General features: G+C 38.3%; 1 protein-coding gene across 4 annotated transcripts in view; it reads left to right on the top strand.

The window, feature by feature from the left end:
* Positions 1-24,316, top strand: part of pik3cd (phosphatidylinositol-4,5-bisphosphate 3-kinase catalytic subunit delta) — an 81,948-nt gene that overhangs the window by 138 nt on the left and 57,494 nt on the right. For 2 of the 4 annotated variants that reach the window (XR_010001392.1, XM_062965991.1), the window contains exon 2: positions 17,584-17,747. Coding sequence is in view for 3 of the 4 variants with exons in the window: in XM_062965991.1 (XP_062822061.1) it covers positions 17,607-17,747 (141 nt within the window). In the remaining variant the exon portion in view is untranslated. Of the gene's footprint in view, positions 1-16,962; positions 16,982-17,049; positions 17,300-17,583; positions 17,748-24,316 lie in introns of those variants that run through there. The other 2 variants (XM_062965993.1, XM_062965992.1) reach the window with 2 other exon arrangements.

Below are 24,316 nucleotides of genomic sequence, written 5' to 3'. Positions count from 1 at the left end.
GTAAGGTTTCGATGGTGCTTGCCTTTCTGGCAAAATGGTTTGGGATGCATTGCCTTTGGAGGTCCCTCCCAACTCTAGGATTTAATAGTAATAATAATAATAATAATAGAATCTAATAATATATGATAATATATCATACTTCACATCTAGGATTTAATATCTATATACAGTAAAAAATTGGACAGAAAAAGTAGTTCAACACGCAGTAATGCTAAATAGTAATTACAGTATTAATTACTATTTTCTGTCAAATTTGTTGTATAACGTGATGTTTTGGTACTTAATTTGTAAAGTCATAACCTAATTTGATGTTTAATAGGCTTTTCCTCAATCCCTCCTTATTATCCAAGATATTCACTTATCCAAGGTTCTGCCGGTCCGTTTAGCTTGGATAAGTGAGACTCTACTGTAATAGTAATAATAATAAATGATGATAATGATAATATTAGATAATGATGATGGTGGTTTTTAAAGCAGAGGCTGGCTGGCCATCTGTCGGGAGGGCTTTGGTGGTGTCCTATAAGGGCATTGTACTGGATGGCTTTTGCAGGTCTCTCCTAACTCTAGGATGTAATAATAGATAGTAATACATGATAATAATAATCTGCTGTGGACTCATCTTGTGTTTCAAATAATAATAATAATAATAACAACAACAACAACAACAACAACAACAACAACAATAATACAGTAGAGTCTCACTTATCCAAGCTAAATGGGCCGGCAGAAGTTTGGATAAGAGAATATCTTGGATAACAAGGAGGGATTAAGAAAAAGCCTATTAAACATCAAATTAGGTTATGATTTTACAAATTAAGCACCAAAACATCATGTTAGACAACAAATTTGACAGAAAAAGTAGTTTAATATGCAGTAATGTTATGTTGTAATTACTGTATTTACGAATTTAGCACCAAAATATCACGATATATTGGAAACATTGACTGCAAAAATGGCTTGGATTATCCAGAAGCTTGGATAAGTGAGACTTGGATAAGTGAGACTCTACTGTAATAATAATAATAGAATCTAATAATATATGATAATATATCATACTTCACATCTAGGATTTAATAATTATCTATATATATAAAAGAGTGATGGCATCACGGCGACCCACAAAACAACAAAACTACAGGCCCCCCAACCGCGAAATTTGACAACACAACCCATCATCCACGCCTCTAGGTTGATACAACAAAAAGAAAAGAAAAATAAAGTCCTAATTAGAGGGAGAGGAATAATTGTTTTTATCCAATTGCTGCCAGTTAGAAGGCTAAGCTCCGCCCACTTGGTCTCCTAGCAACCGACTCAGCCCAGGGGACAGGCAGAGTTAGGCTTCACTTAGGCCTCTTCCACAGATTATCTAATTTGCACTGGATTATATGGCAGTGTAGACTAGGCTATATAACCCATTTAGAATCTTATATTATCTGCTTTGAACTGGATTATCTGGACTCCACACTGCCATATAATCCACTTCAGTGTGCATTTTATCCAGCTGTGTAGAAGGGGCCTCATATAATCCAGTTCTAAGCAGATAATATAAGATTATAAATATACAGTAGAGTCTCACTTATCCAACATAAACAGGCTGGCACCTTTAGCCTTGACCTTAACTACCACCAATTGCTCAATACTTTATTTCCCATACCACCATACTTCGCCACAGCAAAGCGTGGCCGGGCACAGCTAGTCTTCTATATATATAAAAGAGTGATGGCATCACGGCAACCCACAAAACAACAAAACTACAGGCCCCCCAACCGCGAAATTTGACAACACAACCCATCATCCACGCCTCTAGGTTGATACAACAAAAAGAAAAGAAAAATAAAGTCCTAATTAGAGAGAGAGGAATAATTGCTTTTATCCAATTGCTGGCAGTTAGAAGGCTAAGCTCCTCCAACTTGGTCTCCTAGCAACCCAATAAAAATAATAAAAAACACTAAAAAATTAATACAATAAAATACTATAATAGAAAATAACTAAAAATAATTCAGGAAAATAATAAAATATAATAAATAAAAATATAACTTACAATAAAATTAATTTAAAAAATGTAAATAACGTCAAATAAAAATAACACAACAATTTTTAACCAATACCACCACCACTTTGCCACAGCAACGCGTGGCCGGGCACAGCTAGTAATAATATATAATACTAGCTGTGCCCGGCGATGCGTTGCTGTGGCGTTGTCTGGTGGTGTTGGTGAGAAATTGTTGAGGTAGTGGTGGTATTGAATGTCTGTTGTATGGTTGTCTTTATGTTTAGTATGCACACTGAAGTGGATTATATGGCAGTGTGGAGTCAAGATAATCCAGTGCAAAGCAGATAATATAAGATTCTAAATGGGTTATATAGCTGTGTGGAAGGGCCTTGAGTCTATACTGCCATATAATCCAGTTAAAATCTGATAATCTGTGGAAGAGGCCTAAGTGAGGCCTAACTGTGCCTGTCCCCTGGGCTGAGTAGATTGCTAGGATACCAAATGGACGGAGCTTAGCCTTCAAACTGGCAGCAATTGGATAAAAATTATTATTCCTCTCCCTGTAATTAGGACTTTATTTTTCTTTTCTTTTTGTTATATCAACCTAGAGCCATGAATGATGGGTTGTGTTGTCAAATTTCAAGGTTGGGGTGTGTGTAGTTTTGTTGTTTTGTCCGCTGCCCTGATGCCATCACTCTTTTATATATATAGATATATCATACTTCACATCTAGGATTTAATAATAATAATAATAATAATAATAATAATAATAATAATAATAATAATAATATATTACTATTATTATTATTATTATTATTATTATTATTATTATTATTATTATTATTATTTACAGTATTTATATTCCACCCTTCCCGAAGGGGACTCAGGGCGGATTACAATGAACACATATATGGCAAACATTCAACGCCAACAGACAAACAACATACATTAGACAGACTCAGAGGCATTTAAAATATTTTTCTAGCTTCACGATTCCGGCCACAGGGGAAGCTGTTGCTGCAACGTCCAGTAGTGGCTGTACAGTAGAGTCTCACTTATCCAACATAAACGGGCCAGCAGAACGTTGGATAAGCGAATATGTTGGATAAGAAGGAGAGATTAAGGAAAAGCCTATTAAACATTAAATTAGGTTATGATTTTACAAATTAAGCATCAAAACATCATGTTATACAACAAATTTGACAGAAAAAGTAGTTCAATACACAGTAATTCTATATAGTAATTACTGTATTTATGAATTTAGCACCAAAATATCACGATGTATTGAAAACATTGACTACAAAAATGTGTTGGATAATCCAGAATGTTGGATAAGCGAGTGTTGAATAAGTGAGACTCTACTGTATTTATATTCCGCCCTTCTTTCTCACCCCGAAGGGGACTCAGGGTGGATTACAATGAACACATATATGGCAAACATTCAATGCCAACAGACAAACAACATACATTAGACAGACTCAGAGGCATTTTTAACATTTTTCCAGCTTCACGATTCCAGCTGTTGCTTCACCGTCCAGTAGTGGCTGTACTTCCTCATTCCTTTCCTCGTGTTTTGCTGGCAGTTTTAAGGTGTTGTAAATTAGCCTCCCGCATAAAGCGTCCCTAAATTTCCCTAATTGACAGGTGCAACTGTCTTTCAGGGCTGCATAGGTCAACAGCAAGCCGGGGCTATTAATGGTCGGAGGCTTAACCCGACCCTGGCTTCGAACTCATGACCTCTCGGTCAGTAGTGATTTATAGCAGCTGGTTACTAGCTAGCTGCGCTACAGCCCGGCCGCATATGATTAATAATAATAATAATAATAATAATAACAATAATAGTAATAATAAATGATGATGAAGTCTCTGGAGGTTTTGAAGCAGAGGCTGCATGGCCATCGGTCAGGAGGGCTTTGATTGGCTGGATGGCCTTTGGGGCCTGTTCCAACTCTAGGATTAATCATAATACAGTATCCAACATAAACGTGCCAGCAGAACGTTGGATAAGCGAATATGTTGGATAAAGAGGGATTAAGGAAAAGCCTATTACACATCAAATTAAGTTATGATTTTACAAATTAAGCACCAAAACATAATGTTTAACAACAAATTTGACAGAAAAAGTAGTTCAATATGCAGTAATGCTAAATAGTAATTACAGTATTAATTACTATTTTCTGTCAAATTTGTTGTATAACATGATGTTTTGGTGCTTAATTTGTAAAATCATAACCTAATTTAATGTTTAATAGGCTTTTCCTTAATGCCTCCTTATTATCCAACATATTCGCTTATCCAACATTCTACCGGCCCGTTTATGTTGGATAAGTGAGACTCTACTGTATATCTCGTTTGCTGTGTTGTACTGTGTCTTTGTGTCAATAATAATATTAATAATAATAATTCTCGGGAAGCTTTTAAGCAGAAGCTGGATGGCTATCTGTCTAGAAGGCTTTGATGGTGTGTTCCTTTCTGGCAGAATAAGGTTGGGCTGGATGGCCAATAAGCAGCTCAATAAACAACAATAATATTTTGTGAGCTGCTTTGGGTCCCAAACTGGGGTGTAAGACTCAAAACAGGTCCACAACAACAACGATAATAACAATAATAATACCATTTTGTGAGCTGCCCTGAGTCCTGCTCTGGATAAAGCAAGATATAAATACTATTTAATGCTGTGTATCTGTCACCTTGTTATCTTTACATGGTTTTATTGTATGTATGCGTAAGTGTGTATGTTTTGTATGTTTTACATGTTTTGATATGGTCAAAAGTGACTAATCAATAAAGAATTGTTGTTGTTGTTGTGGGGCTTAGAGTCTCATTCGGGAAGAAAGATGACGTAGAAATTATATGATGTTTATATTTGTACATAGTGTTGTTGTTGCAGGACAGCCAGGGCAGGAGAGGAAGATCCTGGCGTTCTCACAATGAGTAAATCATATCAGCATATACGCAGAACGTGAAGCTGAGCCTTGGCTTTTTATTGCGGGCGAAAGCGATAACAGAGAAACACAAAGAAATACAGAGTGCTGGCCAAGGACACATTGGGATTAAATCAAGAGTTGTTTTTAGTTGTCAACATAGGGTCAAAATACAGCAAGGATATTCATAATATTGAATCATTGGATCCTATGGCCATCCAGTCCAGCCCCATTCTGCCATAAAGAGAGGCACCATCCAATCCCTCCCGACGGATGGCCACCCATCCGTTGGGACTCAGTTCTGCGAAGAATGCATCCGGCACAGAAAAAGACATCTGCTTGCTGTGCCAGTCTCCAAAGACACCGTCACGCTTCCTGTTTGTCTCGTCTACAATCTTTTAAAAGCATCAACTTTCTCACTTCTGTCCATTAGACGTTTGAAAAGGCCCCAAGTCTGCTTTCTGTTTTGATCTGAATTGTCTCATTGGCAGGAGAGATGCTGGGAGATCCAGGAGATGCTTTATTTATTTCGTGTCAAAAGCATTGCATAACAAATACATTTTAAAATGATGACAAAAAAAAAAGGAAATTGCAAGCAATTAAATAGTTTCAGACCAAAAACGGGCAACAGCAACTGCATTGTCCGTAGCTTTAAGCAAGGAGATGCTGGCGGGGTATAAATAAAGTTTATTATTACAATAGATTCTCACTTATCCAAGCTAAACGGGCCAGCAGAAGCTTGGATAAGTGAATACAGTAGAGTCTCACTAATCCAAGCCTCGCTTATCCAAGCTTCTGGATAATCCAAGCCATTTTTGTAGTCAATGTTTTCAATATATCGTGATATTTTGGTGCTAAATTCGTAAATACAGTAATTACTACATAGCATTACTGTCTATTGAACTACTTTTTCTGTCAAATTTGTTGTATAACATGATGTTTTGGTGCTTAATTTGTAAAATCATAACCGAATTTGATGTTTAATATGCTTTTCCTTAATCCTTATTATCCAAGATATTCGCTTATCCAAGCTTCTGCCGGCCCATTTAGCTTGGATAAGTGAGACTCTACTGTCGACGTTTTGATGCTTAATTTGTGAAATCATAACATAATTTGACGTTTAATAGGCTTTTCTTTAATCCCTCCTTATTATCCAACATTTTCGCTTATCCAGCATTCTGCCAGCCCGTTTATGTTGGACTGTACTGCAATAATATTCACCACCTTGGCCACATTTGGGTGTTGCTTGCCCACATGTGCATATATATATATATATATAAGAGTGATGGAATCCTGGCGACCGCCAAAACAACAAAACTAAACACCCCACTACCTCGAAAATTGACAACACAACCCATCATCCACACCTCTAGGTTAATACAACAAAAAGAAAAGAAAAATAAAGTCCTAATTAGAGGGAGAGGAATAATTGTTTTTATCCAATTGCTGCCAGTTAGAAGGCTAAGCTCCGCCCACTTGGTCTCCTAGCAACCCACTCAGCCCAGGGGACAGGCAGAGTTAGGCCTCATTTAGGCCTCTTCCACACTGCCTATAAAATACAGATTATCTGATTTTAACTGGATTATATGGCAGTGCAGACTCAAGGCCCTTCCACACAGCTATATAACCCATTTATAATCTTTTATTATCTGCTTTAACTGGATTATCTAGACTCCACACCTTTACCCTTTACCTTAACTACCACCAATCCCTCAATACTTTTATTTCCCATACCACCAGACTTTGCCACAGCAACGCGTGGCCGGGCACAGCTAGTACAATATAATTTACAATAATATATAATATTATAATATATTGTATATGCATATAATATTAATAATATTATTTTGTAATACAATATAATACTAATAATACAATATAATAATATTAATTATATATTACATGTAATATTACAATATATAGATATAGTACAATATGGTAATTTATTGCCAGTATTGTGTTAGGCTAATAATGTAATATTGTATGTTAATTTAATTTGTAAGCCGCTCTGAGTCCCCTTCGGGGTGAGAAGGGTGGGATATAAATGTATTAAATAAATTTAAAAAATGGGATTTGTAGTTTGGTGAGGCTGAGGTGGTTAAAGACCTTGTAAAACTATCTGATTCCGTAAAATTGAGCCCTGGCAGTGGTATCAAACTGCATTAATTCTACAGTACAGACGCACTCAAAAAGGCAAAACATTTACAGTTTAATTTCTCCCTGTCTCAGAATGGTAGAGTTCAAGGAGTAAGAGGAAAAGAAACAGCTATTTTTAACCTCCCAATAAAGGATCCCCCCCCAGAAAGCAGCCAGGCTTTGAAGCTGCAAGGCTATTCAGTGCTAATCAAGCTGGCCAATGACAACATTCATACTTTCCTCAAAGAGACAAGAGTTCTTTCTCCCACCCTGGAGATATGAACCCCACTTGCCTAGTTTCCAACAGACCTCACAACCTCTGAGGATGCCTGCCATAGATGTGGGCAAAACGTCAGGAGAGAATGCTGCTGGGGCATGGCCTTACAGCTCGGAAAGCTCACAGCAGCCCACTATTTTTTTTTAAATAATTTGTAATGAGGAAATTCCCAAAAGGCACTTTCTCCAGCATGCAATGGAAAGAGGCAGTCTCTTATGGGCTCCTTCCTCTGCAAGTCTTGGTTTTCTTGTTGATTTGGAGAAGTGTTGCATTGAATAAAACCAAACACACACACAAACACACCCCAAAGGAAGTCAAACAAAGGGGGGGGGGGATAGAGAAATAGCAGCAGCACCACCGCCTCCTCTTCCTCGCAAGGCAACCACAAGCTTCTCGGAGGGAGAAGAGTTGCTGGCAATGCCGGGAAATGGGTTATGGGCCCAGAAACCCCACCGAGGGGAAATCCGCCCGCCCGAGAGGAAGCCAGGCCTTTGGGGTTTTGTTCTGAGTTTGGGGCGAGATAAACATGGCCAGAACAAGGCCCTTTGAGGTCAGAAGACACACACACCTCCCAGCACCACACTTTCGAAAAGTTATTAGATTCAAAAAGGCTGACTGATGGGAGCTGCAATCCGGAAAGGATTCGACAACCAAAGACATTTGCAATTAATATTCCAGGCGACATTTATTGCAGTCGATTCACTCGCTGGATTTTCTGTAAATTATAATATGACTAGCTGTGCCCGGCCACGCGTTGCTGTGGCGAAGTCTGGTGGTATGGGAAATAAAGTCTTGAGGAATTGGTGGTAGTTAAGGTAAAGGGTAAAGGTTTTCTCCTTACATTAAGTCCATTATAAATGGGTTGTATAGCTGTGTGGAAGGGCCTTAAGTCTACACTGCCATATAATCCAGTTCAAATCAGATAATCTGTATTTTATAGGCAGTGTGGAAGAGGCCTAACTCTGCCTGTGCCCTGGGCTGAGTGGGTTGCTAGGAGACCAAGTGGGCGGAGCTTAGCCTTCTAACTGGCAGCAATTGGATAAAAACAATTATTCCTCTCCCTCTGATTAGGACTTTATTTTTCTTCTCTTTTTGTTGTATGAACGTAGAGGCATGGATGAGGGGTTGTGCTGCCAAGTTTAGTGTTTCTGGGATGTGTAGTTTTGTTGTTTTGTCCTAGGCCGACATTTCATTACCCTTTTATATATATAGATTCTTCAAATGTGGGATATTGTGTGTAAGATCTACGTGCCAATTGTTTCATGCGGTGCTTTTATATTGTATTGACAGTAGAGCCTCACTTATCCAACATAAACGGGCCAGCAGAACGTTGGAAAAGCGAAAATGTAGGATAATAAGGAGGGATTAAGGAAAAGCCTATTAAATGTCAAATTACATTATGATTTTACAAATTTAGCACCAAAACACCATGTTATACAACAAATTTGACAGAAAAAGTAGTTCAATATGCAGTAATATTATGTTGTAATTACTGCATTTACGACTTTCGCACCAAAATATCACGATATATTGAAAACATCGACTACAAAAATGGCTTGGATAATCCAGAAGCTTGGATAAGCGAAGCTTGGATGTGAGACTCTACTATAACATTACTGCGTATTGAACTACTTTTTCTGTCAAATTTGTTGTCTAACATGATGTTTTGGTGCTTAATTTGTAAAATCATAACCTAATTTGATATTTAATAGGCTTTTCCTTAATCCCTCCTTATTATCCAAGTTATTCGCTTATCCAAGGTTCTGCCGGCCCGTTTAGCTTGGATAAGTGAGACTCTACTGTATAATATATTATTAGCATAGCACAATATAAGCATGAAATGACTATATTGTACTATATAATTTTGTGGTAATATTATTAGTAATATTACATTTAATTTATAATATATAGTTTATATTATATTGTATTATTATATCATATTATATCATTATATCATTATTATATCATATTACTATTTTTCTATATTATATTATAGTACTACTAGCTGTGCCTGACCACGCGTTGCTGTGGCAAAGTGGTGGTGGTATTGGTTAAAAATTGTTGTGTAATTTTTATTTGACGTTATTTGTATTTTTTAATTAATTTTATTGTAAGTTATCTTTTAATTTATTATATTTTATTATTTTATTGTATTAATTTTTAGTGTTTTAAATTATTTTTAGTGTTTTTTATTATTTTTTATTGGGTTGCTAGGAGACCAAGTTGGAGGAGCTTAGCCTTCTCACTGGCAGCAATTGGATAAAAGCAATTATTCCTCTCTCTCTAATTAGGACTTTATTTTTCTTTTCTTTTTGTTGTATCAACCTAGAGGCGTGGATGATGGGTTGTGTTGTCAAATTTCGAGGTTGGGGGGCCTGTAGTTTTGTTGTTTTGTGGGTCGCCGTGATGCCATCACTCTTTTATATATATAGATTACTTTACATTATTGTATCATATTACTAGTCTTTTACATTATTATGTTATAGAGGTTTTCCCCTGACATGAAGTCCAGTCGTGTCCGACTATGTGGGTTGGTGCTCATCTCCATTTCTAAGCCGAAGAGCCGGCGTTGTCCATAGACACCTCCAAGGTCATGTGGCTGGCATGACTGCATGGAGTGCTGTTACCTTCCCGCCAGACCGATTGATCTACTCACATTTGCATGTTTTTGAACTGCTATCCTGTTTCCCTAAAAATAAGACCTAGTAGAGGTTTTGCTGAATTGCTAAATATAAGGCCTCCCTCAAAAGTAAGACCTAGTAAAGTTTTTGTTTGGAAGCATGCAGGTTCGGTAAATGTACATACCATAGATTGTTGTACATGAAAATAAAGGTAGTAACAAGAAATAATAATAAAAATAATATAATAACTTTATCCTTGTATCCCACTTCCATCTCCCAGAAGGGACTCAGGGCAACTTACACAGGGACAAGCCAAACAAGAACAACATAAATTTACATACAAACAGAAATTTAAAACAGTATTTATTTATTTACAGTATTTATATTCCGCCCTTCTTTCTCACCCCAAAGGGGACTCAGGGCGGATTACAATGAACACCTATATGGCAAACATTCAATGCCAACAGACAAACAACATACATTAGACAGACTCAGAGGCATTTTTAACATTTTTCCAGCTTCACGATTCCGGCCACAGGGGGAGCTGTTGCTTCACCGTCCAGTAGTGGCTGTACTTCCTCATTCCTTTCCTCGTGTTTTGCTGGCAGTTTTAAGGTGTTGTAAATTAGCCTCCCGCATAAAGCGTCCCTAAATTTCCCTAATTGACAGGTGCAACTGTCTTTCGGGGCTGCATAGGTCAACAGCAAGCCGGGGCTATTAATGGTCGGAGGCTTAACCCGACCCGGGCTTCGAACTCATGACCTCTCGGTCAGTAGTGATTTATAGCAGCTGGTTACTAGCTAGCTGCGCTACAGCCCGGCCGCATATGATTAATAATAATAATAATAATAATAATAATAATAACAATAATAATAACAATAATAGTAATAATAAATGATGATGATGAAGTCTCTGGAGGTTTTGAAGCAGAGGCTGCATGGCCATCTGTCAGGAGGGCTTTGATTGGCTGGATGGCCTTTGGGGCCTGTTCCAACTCTAGGATTAATCATAATACAGTATCCAACATAAACGTGCCAGCAGAACGTTGGATAAGTGAATATGTTGGATAAAGAGGGATTAAGGAAAAGCCTATTACACATCAAATTAAGTTATGATTTTACAAATTAAGCACCAAAACGTAATGTTTAACAACAAATTTGACAGAAAAAGTAGTTCAATATGCAGTAATGCTAAATAGTAATTACAGTATTAATTACTATTTTCTGTCAAATTTGTTGTATAACATGATGTTTTGGTGCTTAATTTGTAAAATCATAACCTAATTTGATGTTTAATAGGCTTTTCCTTAATGCCTCCTTATTATCCAACATATTCGCTTATCCAACATTCTGCCGGCCCGTTTATGTTGGATAAGTGAGACTCTACGGTATATCTCGTTTGCTGTGTTGTACTGTGTCTTTGTGTCAATAATAATATTAATAATAATAATTCTCGGGAAGCTTTTAAGCAGAAGCTGGATGGCTATCTGTCTAGAAGGCTTTGATGGTGTGTTCCTTTCTGGCAGAATAAGGTTGGGCTGGATGGCCAATAAGCAGCTCAATAAACAACAATAATATTTTGTGAGCTGCTTTGGGTCCCAAACTGGGGTGTAAGACTCAAAACAGGTCCACAACAACAACGATAATAACAATAATAATACCATTTTGTGAGCTGCCCTGAGTCCTGCTCTGGATAAAGCAAGATATAAATACTATTTAATGCTGTGTATCTGTCACCTTGTTATCTTTACATGGTTTTATTGTATGTATGCGTAAGTGTGTACGTTTTGTATGTTTTACATGTTTTGATATGGTCAAAAGTGACTAATCAATAAAGAATTGTTGTTGTTGTTGTTGTTGTTGGGCTTAGAGTCTCATTCGGGAAGAAAGATGATGTAGAAATTATATGATGTTTATATTTGTACATAGTGTTGTTGTTGCAGGACAGCCAGGGCAGGAGAGGAAGATCCTGGCGTTCTCACAATGAGTAAATCATATCAGCATATACGCAGAACGTGAAACTGAGCCCTGGCTTTTTATTGCGGGCGAAAGCGATAACAGAGAAACACAAAGAAATGCAGAGTGCTGGCCAAGGACACATTGGGATTAAATCAAGAGTTGTTTTTAGTTGTCAACATAGGGTCAAAATACAGCAAGGATCTCCATAATATTGAATCATCGGATCCTATGGCCATCCAGTCCAGCCCCATTCTGCCATAAAGAGAGGCACCATCCAATCCCTCCCGACGGATGGCCACCCATCCGTTGGGACTCAGTTCTGCGAAGAATGCATCCGGCACAGAAAAAGACATCTGCTTGCTGTGCCAGTCTCCAAAGACACCGTCACGCTTCCTGTTTGTCTCGTCTACAATCTTTTAAAAGCATCAACTTTCTCACTTCTGTCCATTAGACGTTTGAAAAGGCCCCAAGTCTGCTTTCTGTTTTGATCTGAATTGTCTCATTGGCAGGAGAGATGCTGGGAGATCCAGGAGATGCTTTATTTATTTCGTGTCAAAAGCATTGCATAACAAATACATTTTAAAATGATGACAAAAAAAAGGAAATCGCAAGCAACTAAATAGTTTCAGACCAAAAACGGGCAACAGCAACCACATTGTCCGTAGCTTTAAGCAAGGAGATGCTGGCGGGGTATAAATAAAGTTTATTATTACAATAGATTCTCACTTATCCAAGCTAAACGGGCCAGCAGAAGCTTGGATAAGTGAATACAGTAGAGTCTCACTAATCCAAGCCTCGCTTATCCAAGCTTCTGGATAATCCAAGCCATTTTTGTAGTCAATGTTTTCAATATATCGTGATATTTTGGTGCTAAATTCGTAAATACAGTAATTACTACATAGCATTACTGTCTATTGAACTACTTTTTCTGTCAAATTTGTTGTATAGCATGATGTTTTGGTGCTTAATTTGTAAAATCATAACCGAATTTGATGTTTAATAGGCTTTTCCTTAATCCTTATTATCCAAGATATTCGCTTATCCAAGCTTCTGCCGGCCCATTTAGCTTGGATAAGTGAGACTCTACTGTCGACGTTTTGATGCTTAATTTGTGAAATCATAACATAATTTGACGTTTAATAGGCTTTTCTTTAATCCCTCCTTATTATCCAACATTTTCGCTTATCCAGCATTCTGCCAGCCCGTTTATGTAGGTCAACAGCTAGCCGGGGCTATTAATGGTTGGAGGCTTAACCCGACCCGGGCTTCGAACTCATGACCTCTTGGTCAGTAGTGATTTATAGTAGTAGTGGTTACTAGCCAGCTGTGTCACAGCCTGGCCCCAGTAATTTTAAAACAGTAAAGCAATAAAATATAATATAGAAATTCTTGAAAGGATTCACAGTTTGGTTATGCTATTTGGTGATGACAACTACTGTATAGTACAGGGGTCCCCAAACTAAGGCCCGGGGGCCGGATGCGGCCCTCCAAGGTCATTGACCTGGCCCCTGCCCTCAGTTTTATAATATAATATTTTTATATCATTTTTAATAATATAATATATTGTGTTATACAAATCTATATATATAAAAGAGTGATGGCATCACGGCAATTCACAAAACAACAAAAGTACAGGCCCCCCAACCTCAAAATTTGACAACACAACCCATCATCCACGCCTCAAGGTTGATACAACAAAAAGAAAAGAAAAATAAAGTCCTAATTAGAGGGAGAGCAATAATTTTTTTTATCCAATTGCTGCCAGTTTAGAGGGCTAATCTCTGTCCACTTGGTTGCCTAGCAACCAAGGGACAGCCAGGTTTCAGTTAGGGGACAGGCAGATTTAGGCCTCACTTAGACTTCTTCCACAGATTATCTAATTTGCACTGGATTATATGGCAGTGTAGACTCAAGGCCCTTCCACACAGCTATATAACCCATTTATAATCTTATATTATCTGCTTTGCACTGGATTATCTTGACTCCACACTACCATATAATCCACTTCAGTGTGCATTTTATACAGCTGTGAAGAAGGGGCCTCATATAATCCAGTTCTGAGCAGAGAATATAAGATTAGAAATATACAGTAGAGTCTCACTTATCCAACGTAAACAGGCCGGCAGGATAAGTGAATATGTTGGATAATAAGAAGGGATTCAGGATAAGCCAATTAAACATCAAATTAGGTAATCGTTATACAAATTAAGCACCAAAACATCATATTATACAACAAATTTGACAGAAAAGGTAGTTCCATGCGCAGTAATGCTATGTAGTATTTACAGTAGAGTCTCACTTATCCAAGACTCGCTTATCCAACGTTCTGGATTATCCAACGCATTTTTGTAGTCAATGCTTTCAATATATCGTGATATTTTGGTGCTAAATTCATAAATACAGTAATTACTATATAGCATTACTGTGTACTGAACTACTTTTTCTGACAAATTTGTTGTCTAACATGATGTTTTGGTGCTTAATTTGTAAAATCATAACTTAATTTGATGTTTAATAGGGTTATCCTTAATTCCTCATTATCCAACATATTCGCTTATCCAACGTTCTGCCGGCCCGTTTATGTTGGATAAGTGAGACTCTACTGTACTGTATTTACAAATTTACCACTAAAATATCACAATGAATTTAAAACACTGACTACAAAAACATTGATTATGAAAAGGCAGACTGCATTGGATAATCCAGAACATTGTATAAGCGAATGTTGGATAAGTGAGATTCTTCTTTAATATGAAATAATTACTGGGATAGAATAATGCAGAACAATATAATCTCTAAAACCAGGACAGTAAATAAACAGGGGAATTCCACACAGGAAACAATCAGGGCCAGCTAACACCTCCCAACAAAGTATTCCCATCATCAAAGTCTGGCAAATCCTGTTTTCTCAGGGCCACAGACAGTAGAAGCACATAAAATATCACAAACAACACCACTCTGAAAACAAGGGAATTCCAGACAGGAAACAATCAGGGCCAGCTAACACCTCCCAACAAAAAATTCACTCAGGGAGGAAACAGCCAGGCTTTAAAGCTGCAAGGCCATTACATCCTAATCATTTTTCCTAATTGCAGCATTCATACTTGCCTCCAACAAACAAAAAAAACCAATCAGAAATATTGTATATTCACAACCTTTAGGAAATAATATCCCCTGATGGCGCAGCGTGTTAAAGCGCTGAGCTGCTGAACTTCTGGACCGAAAGACCACAGGTTTGAATTGGGGGAGCGGAGAGAGCCCCCACTGTTAGCCCCAGCTTCTGCCAACCCAGAAGTTTGAAAACATGCAAATGTGAGTGCATCAATAGGTACTGCTCCGGCGGGAAGGTAACGCCGCTCCATGTAGTCATTCCATATGACCTTGGAGGAGTCTACGGACAACGCCGGCTCTTCGGCTTAGAAATGGAGATGAGCACCAACCCCCAGAGTCAGACACGACTGGACTTAATGTCTGGGGAAAACCTTTACCCTTGACCTTAACTACCACCAATTCCTCAATACTTTATCTCCCATACCACCAGACTTCGCCACAGCAACGCGTGGCCGGGCACAGCTAGTAATATTGATAATAATATTATAATGTTATACAATATAATACTAATAATACCATATAATAATATTAATGATATGTTATATATTACATATAATATTACAGTATAGTGGTATAGTTCAATATAGTAATATATAATGCTAATATTGTGCTATGCTAATAATATAATGTATTGTATGTACATATAGCTGCTCTGAGTCCCCTTCGGGGTGAGAAGGGCAGGATATAAATGTAATAAATAAATGTAGTAAATGAATCAATAAATAATTTTAGACTTAAAAGATAAAGGTAAAGGTTTCCCCTGATGTTAAGTCCAGTTGTGTCCAACTCTGGGGATTGGTGCTCATCTCCATGTCTAAGCCGAAGAGCCAGCGTTGTCCGTAGACACCTCCAAGGTCATGTGGCTGGCATGACTGCATGGAACGCCGTTATTTTCCCGCCAGAGCGGTACCTATTGATCTACTCACATTTGCATGTTTCCAAACTGCTAGGTTGGCAGAAGCTGGAGCTAACAGCGGGCGCTCACTCTGCTCCCCGGGTTTGAATCTGGGACTTTTCAGCCTGCAATTTCACAGCTCAGTGCTTTAACACACTGAGCCACCGGAGGCTCCAATTTTAGACTTAGGCTCACCCAAAGTCTGAAATGACACAACAACAATCCTAATTAACTTAACTATCTCATTGGCCAGAAGCAGGTCCACACTTCCCATTGAAATCCTGATAGGTTTATGTTGGTTACAATTGTTTTCATTTTAAAATACTGTATTGTTCTTTCATTGTTGTTGTTTTGCACTACAAATAAGACATGTGCAGTGTGCATAGGAATTTGTTTGTATTTTTTCCCCCAAATGATAATTCAGCCCCTCAACAGTCTGAGAGATTGTGGACCAGCCCTCTGCTTTAAAAGTTTGGGACCCCTGGTATAGTAGATAATAAATTTTCATTTTTAAAAATTCAACCATAAATGTGAATTCATCTTTGTGGGAAAATAAGACAACCCCTGAAAATAAGACCTAGTGCATCTTTGGGAGCAAAAATTAATATTATTTTCGGGGAAACAGGGTAGGTTGGCAGGAGCTGGAGCTAGCAGCAGGAGCTCATCCGCTCCCCACATTCGAACCGCCGACCTTTCGTTCAGCAAGTTCCGCAGCTCAGCGGTTTAATCTGTGCTATTGTGGGCTCCATGTGATAGCAAACATCCCTAAATTTTCAGAAAGTTACATTGTTTGAACCTCTGTTCTTTCAGTGTGGCACAAGGCGAACCTAATTGACTTTGTAGTCCAAAAATAACTCTTGAAATGCATGAGGTTCTGGTTCAGTGGAAGGCAACAGTTACATGTTGTTCCAGTGCGTGAACATTATCTTTTTTGCAGAAAGCATATCTATCTGTCTGTGTGCATCAGTTGTGAGTGGCTGCCAAACAAAACCCTTTTTATTTCATGCAAAGCCTCCTTGGCTTCCCTTTCCCTTTCTTCCTAGGAACTTGTGCATGTGGTTTTGTGGTGAGCGCATCTGGACTTAACAGTGATACCGCACAGGATTGACAGATAAACACACACACACACACATACGACGACACAGGAAAAAACAAATATCTGTCACAGCTTGCGTTTCTGGGAATCTTTGCTCCCTTTCGGTTATGCAGCGAGGAAATGTCACACACTCAGAGGCAGATAAGCAAGCAAGACAGAAAGACAGGCTGCCGACGCTGACTTCACTTCAAAGATCCAAGCTGCATTTCTTCTTTTTCTGCTTTGGCACATTGTAGATTTAAAAAAACAAATGGCAGCTTCTCCTTCTGCTACAGAGCTTCCATAATGGCAAGGAGCTTTACCTGTTGCTTTTGTGTTTTCTTGAGAAGAGAGGAAGACGCTTAAACTGGATTTCCCCTCCAAAGGATGTTTTTCTGACTACAGTATTTATGTCTCTCTGAGGTTTTCAGAAAGTTAACCTCTTCAAGAAATCTTGACTCTCCAAAGCCTGTCAATTTTAATATTTTTTAAAGAGTATCTAGTCTTAATTTTTATTGAAATGTCACACAAATATATAGACTTTGTAGGGATGTAGACTGAGGTTTTCTCCTCTTGTTTCTCTTTGTTTGCAGGTTGTTGCTGATCACCAAACAGGATGCTGCCTGGGATTTATTGTCCGGTCGAATTTTGGTCCAAAGAAGCCAACCAGAGCATCCAAGTGGACTTCCTCTTGCCCACCGGCATTTACTTGACTCTCTCCGTTTCCTGCAATGCAACCCTGGGCACCATCAAACAGGTACAGAGACTCTTTGCTCGTCTGTCTCCATGGATTTGCCGAACTCAGCATTGTGTTTACTGAAATCTGTCTTGTGATACGTCGGTCTGCCTCTGTGAACAAGGCCTGGCTTGCTAACCAGCCACAATTAATAATAATAATAATAATAATAATAATAATAATAATAATAATAATAATAATAATAATAATACTTTATTTATATACCGCCCTATCTCCCGGATGGGACTCAGGGTGGTTTCCAATCATAAAAACAACACAAACATTACGTAGCAACATAATAACACATTATTAAGCAAAGTAAAACTATATGGTTATGACACAGCAAACAAGATAGATATGCCGGATTTCGTATCACAAAATCACAAGTCAAACACTTCCCAAGTGTCTAGGACTTATTTATTATTATTATTATTATTATTATTATTATTATTATTATTATTATTATTATGACACAGCAAACAAGATACATATGCCGGATTTCGTGTCACAAAATCACAAGTCAAACACTTCCCAAGTGTCTAGGACTTATTTTTTATTATTATTATTATTATTATTATTTTATTATGACATCAAACAAGACAGATATGCTGGATTTCGTATCACAAAATCACAAGTCGAACACTTCCCAAGTGTCTAGGACTGTGTGATGTATTTTCGGATGAAGCATGCAGATCCCAGTCGGGTGGCCTTTTGCAGTTGGCAGATCGTAATGTTGTCAATGTCTATTGTTTCCAAATGCCGGCTGAGATCTTTTGGGACGGCACCCAATGTGCCCATCACCACCGGGACCACCTGCACTGGTTTCTGCCAGAGTCTTTGCAGTTCAATCTTGAGGTCCTGATAGCGGCTGAGTTTTTCCTGTTGTTTTTCGTCAATGCAACTGTCACCTGGGATGGCGACATTAATGATCCAAACCTTTTTCTTTTCCACAACTGTGATGTCTGGTGTGTTGTGTTCCAGAACTTTGTCAGTCTGGATTCGGAAGTCCCACAGTATCTTTGCATGCTCATTTTCCAATACTTTTGCAGGTTTGTGATCCCACCAGGTCTTTGCTGCTGGGAGGTGGTACTTGAGGCATAAGTTCCAATGAATCATTTGGGCCACATAGTTGTGCCTCTGTTTGTAGTCTGTCTGTGCGATTTTCTTACAGCAGCTGAGGATATGATCAATGTTTTTGTCGGTTTCCTTGCACAGTCTGCATTTTGGGTCATCAGCTGATTTTTCGATCTTGGCCTGAATTGCCTTTGTCCTGATGTCTTGCTCCTGGGCTGCAAGGATCAGGCCTTCTGTCTCCTTCTTCAGGGTCCCATTCGTGAGCCAGAGCCAGGTCTTCTCCTTATCAGCTTTTCCTTCAATTTTGTCAAGGAACTTTCCATGCAATTTTTTGTTGCGCCAGCTGTCAGCTCTAGTTTGTAGTGTGGTTTTCTTGTACTGGTTTTTTGTCTGCTGTGCTTTGAGGAGTTTCTGATTTTTGACTTCAATCATAGCAGGTTCTTCACTTTGCTTTTCAGCAGCTGAGGATATGATCAATAGTTTCGTCAGCTTCCTTGCACAGTCTTATTATTATTATTATTATTATTATTATTATTATTGACACAACGACGTTGTATGACACAGCAAACAAGATACGCTTCAGATTAAAATTATTATTATTATTATTATTATTATTATTACCACTTCTAATTATTATTATTACCACTTCTAAAACTACGTATCATCATCATCATAATCATCATCACTGATTGTGATATGAATGACCACAATGGTTGGTGTAGGGCTTTAAAAGTTAGAAAAAGAACCTTTTACTGAATCTTCAAAGGAATCATCACATTTGAGCATCTTTATGTCTTCAGTGTAGTGTATGTTCTGTTGGTCACCAGGGTTCTGTGTGCCATGTTTGGTCCAGATCTGACATTGGTGGGGTTCAAAGTGCAGGGTGAACTACAACTCATACACGGGTGGATCGATCCCCCCACAAACACCTCCATGTTTTGGTGGTCACCAGCGTTCTGTGTTCGAAGTTTGTTCCAGATCAGTCACTGGTGGAGTTGCAGGGTTACTACAACTGGGTGCAGGGTTACTACAACTCCCATGTGGGTGGGTCAGTTCCCCAAACCCCTCCAGTATGTTCTGTGGTCGTGGGGGTTTTGTGCCTCAAGTTTGGTCCAGTGCCGTCATTTGTGGAGGTCGCAGTGATCTGTGGAAGTGGGTGAAGGTACTGAAAATCCCATCATCTGTGGCCCATCCTCCCCCAACACACATCAGGACATAGTGTGTAATAGGGAGTCTGTGTGGGCCAAATTTGGGCCAGGTGAATCGTTCATTGGGGTTGTAGTGGTTTCTGGAACCTCTCCCATGTTTTTTGACTCTGTTATTTTGAATGAAAACATCCCTTCACTACATCCAGATAAAACTGTTGGTTCATCAGCCTCTGGGAAGTGGTGTTTGACCTCGTTTATAACGGGTTTTGTGCTTCCCCTTTTGAAAAAGATCCTCTTTTCAGCCCCTTGAGTGCATGTCAGATCGCTGATAAGGGCACTAGTTGGGTGGAGGCTTTCTTGGTAGATTCCTTCAGGGAAAACTAGATGAGACACCAGGCAGCTTGAAAACAATTCCTTCAATGCAAACAAGATTTTTTTTTTAAAGCAACACCTATTGTATCTTTCCCAGTTATGATTCCCAGTTTCAATGTCCCAGCATCTCCATTTGTACTTTCCTAAAGTACCTCATTTTGTCAGCTAAGCCGCCTTACAATGGTCAAGAACAACCCATACCTCACAACCTCTGAGGATGCCTGGCATAGATGTGGGCGAAACGTCAGGAGAGAATACTTCTGGAACCGGGCTTAGGGCCGGGCTGTGGCGCAGCTGGCTAGTAACCAGCTGCAATAAATCACTACTGACCAAGAGGTCATGAGTTCGAAGCCCGGGTCGGGTTAAGCCCCCAAGCATTAAATAGCCCGGCTTGCTGTTGACCTATGCAGCCCCGAAAGACAGTTGCATCTGTCAAGTAGGGAAATTTAGGTACGCTTTATGCGGGAGGCTAATTTAACTAATTTACAACATCATAAAACTGCCAGCAAAACATGAGGAAAGGAATTAGGAAGTACAGCCACTAGTGGACGGTGAAGCAACAGTTCCCCCTGTGGCCGGAATCGTGAAGCTGGAAAAAAATGTTAAATGCCTCTGTGTCTGTCTATATATGTTGTTTGTCTGTTGGCATATATGTGTTCATTGTAATCGGCCCTGAGTCCCCTTTGGGGTGAGAAGGGCAGAATATAAATACTGTAAATAAATAAATAAATGTCCATACAGCCCGGAAAACATACAACGACCCTTATATTTGTGGGACCGATATCCTCGGTTACATTTATCAATTTCTGGCCAAATATGCCTGCTCTCATCCTATCCTCAGTCCTCCAGCATGAGTCAATGATATTCTTGAGCTGGAGGTCCCTCATCTCAATAGGGTTTGCTTTTATCCATGGTTTCACATATCCATGCGAGATCCAGGAACATACCGTATATACTTGAGTATAAGCTGACCCGAATATAAGCTGAGGCACCTAATTTTACCACAAAAAAACTGGGAAAACATTGACTCCAGTATAAGCCGAGAGTGGTAATTTTCAGAAATAAAAACAGATACCAATAAAATTACATGAATTGAGGCATCAGTAGGTTAAATGTTTTTGAATATTTACATAAAGCTCAGATGTAAGATAAGACTGTCCAACTCTGTTCAAATCATTATTCTCATCTTCTTCAATGTCAATGTGCTTATGTATCCTTTTAATAAGAATAGAGTAAAATAATACATGTAATAATAATAATAATAAATACAGGAAAATAATACATGTAAAAGAGTAAAATAATAAATGCAACAATAATAATAATAATATCAGAGTGAAATAATAAATGCATTAATAATAAAAATAGAGTAAAATAAATGTAATAGTAGCAACAATAATAGAGAAAAATCATAACTGTAATAATACCAATAATAATAGAGAAAAATAATAAATGTACCATATATTCTCGAGTATAAGCTGACCCAAATATAAGCCAACCAGGACCCTCACCCGAGTATAAGCCAAGGGGGGCTTTTTCGGTCTTAAAAAAAGGGCTGAAAAACTAGGCTTATACTCGAGTATATACAGTGAGCCCTATAGATACAGGGAAATGCTGGACTTTCCACCATCAAACATTAACAAGAGTGATGTCAGCCAGAGATAACACAATGTTTGTATACTTTGTGTTTTAAGTTACATATTAGATTATTTTTAATGTTATTTATTCATTTATTTACGGCTTTTTTATCCCACCTTTGTCAACCCCGGAGGGGACTCTACCTAGGCAATGCCTTTAAAAACATAGTACCGAGAAGGCTCTGTCTCTTGTCTCCGCCAATCTCTCCTTTGGGAGCGAAGACGTAGGATATTGTATATTTATATTACATGTAATATTACTAATAATATTGCAATATATAGTACAACTAGCTTTGCCCGGCTTATGGGAATCCTTTGTTGGCCAGGTGGAATAGCAGTGAATAGCCTTGCAGTCTCAAAGCCTGGCCGGTTTCTGGAGTACCTGGAGCTGTTTGTTGTGTGAATGAGGGGTTGTGCTGCCAAGTTTAGTGTTTCTGGGATGTGTAGTTTTGATGTTTTGTCCTAGGCCGAAATTTCATTATCCTTTTATATATATAGATACTTAGATAGATATACCGTAATAATATATAATGCTTATATAGTGCTTATATTGTGCTATACCAATAATATAATATATTGTATGTATATATAACTTTTAAGCTGCCCTGAGTCCCCTTTGGGGTGAGGGCGAGATACAAATGTTGCTAATAAATAAATAATAATAATAATAATTATTATTATTATTATTATTATTATTATTTTATTATTACACAGCAAACAAGATAGACATGCTGGATTTCATATCACAAAATCACAAGTCGAACACTTCCCAAGTGTCTAGGACTGTGTGATGTATTATTATTATTATTATTATTATTATTATTATTATTATTATTACACAGCAAACAAGCTAGATATGCTGGATTTCGTATCACAAAATCACAAGTCGAACACTTCCCAAGTGTCTAGGACTGTGTGATGTATTTTCGGATGATGCACGCAGATCCCAGCAGGGAGGCCTTTTGCAGCTGGCAGATTGTAATTTTGTCAATGTCTATTGTTTCCAAATGCTGGCTGAGATCTTTTGGCACGGCACCCAGTGTGCCCATCACCATCGGGACCACCTGCACTGGTTTCTGCCTGAGTCTTTGAAGTTCAATCTTGAGGTCCTGATAGCGGCTGAGTTTTTCCTGTTGTTTTTCGTCAATGCGACTGTCACCTGGGATGGCAACATCAATGATCCAAACCTTTTTCTTTTCCACAACTGTGATGTCTGGTGTGTTGTGTTCCAGAACTTTGTCAGTCTGGATTTGGAAGTCCTACAGCAGGGGTCCTCAAACTTTTTAATCCGAGGGCCGGTCCACAATCCTTCAGACTGTTGAGGGGCCGGATTATCATTTGAAAAAAAAAATACAAATTCCAATGCACACTGCACATGTCTTATTTGTAGTGTAAAAACAACAACAAGAACAATGAAAGAACAATACAATATTTGAAAATAAAAGCAATTTTAACCCAACATACATTTATCAGGATTTCAATGGGAAGTGTGCTCCTGATTCTGGCCAATGAGATAGTCAAGTTAGTTAGGATTGTTGTTGTTGTTGTTGTTGTTGTTGTTGTTGTGTGCCTTCAAGTCATTGGGCGAGCCTAAGTCTAAAATATATTTATTTATTATTTATTTATTTACTGCATTTATTTACTACAATTGTATCACACCCTTCTCACCCCAAAGGGGACACAGAGTGGCTTACAAATTATATGTACATACAATATATTATATTATTAGCATAGCACAATATTAGCATTATATACTACTGTACTGTAATATTATTAGTAATATTATATGTAATATAGAATATATAATTAATATTATTATATGGTATTATTATTACTGTTATATTGTATTACATTATAATAATATTATCAATATTATATGTATATACAATATATTATATTATAAAACTGAGGGCAGGGGCCAGGTAAATGACCTCGGAGGGCCACATCTGGCCCCCGGGCCTTAGTTTGGGGACCCCTGTCCTACAGTATTTTTGCGTGCTCATTTTCCAATACTTTTGCAGGTTTGTGATCCCACCAGTTCTTTGCTGCTGGGAAATGGTACTTGAGGCATAAGTTCCAATGAATCATTTGGGCCACATAGTTGTGCCTCTGTTTGTAGTCTGTCTGTGCAATTTTCTTACAGCAGCTGAGGATATGATCAATGGTTTCGTCGGTTTCCTTGCAGAGTCTGCATTTTGGGTCATTAGCTGATTTTTCGATCTTGGCCTGAATTGCCTTTGTCCTGATGTCTTGCTCCTGGGCTGCAAGGATCAGGCCTTCTGTCTCCTTCTTCAGGGTCCCATTCGTGAGCCAGAGCCAGGTCTTCTCCTTATCAGCTTTTCCTTCAATTTTGTCAAGGAAC

The sequence above is a fragment of the Anolis carolinensis genome, unplaced genomic scaffold (genome assembly GCF_035594765.1).
Source record: "Anolis carolinensis isolate JA03-04 unplaced genomic scaffold, rAnoCar3.1.pri scaffold_15, whole genome shotgun sequence".
NCBI classification, from domain to species: Eukaryota; Metazoa; Chordata; class Lepidosauria; order Squamata; family Dactyloidae; genus Anolis; species Anolis carolinensis.
The sequence above is the reverse complement of the archived record's forward strand: the minus strand, read 5'-3'. Positions and strand labels throughout refer to the sequence as shown.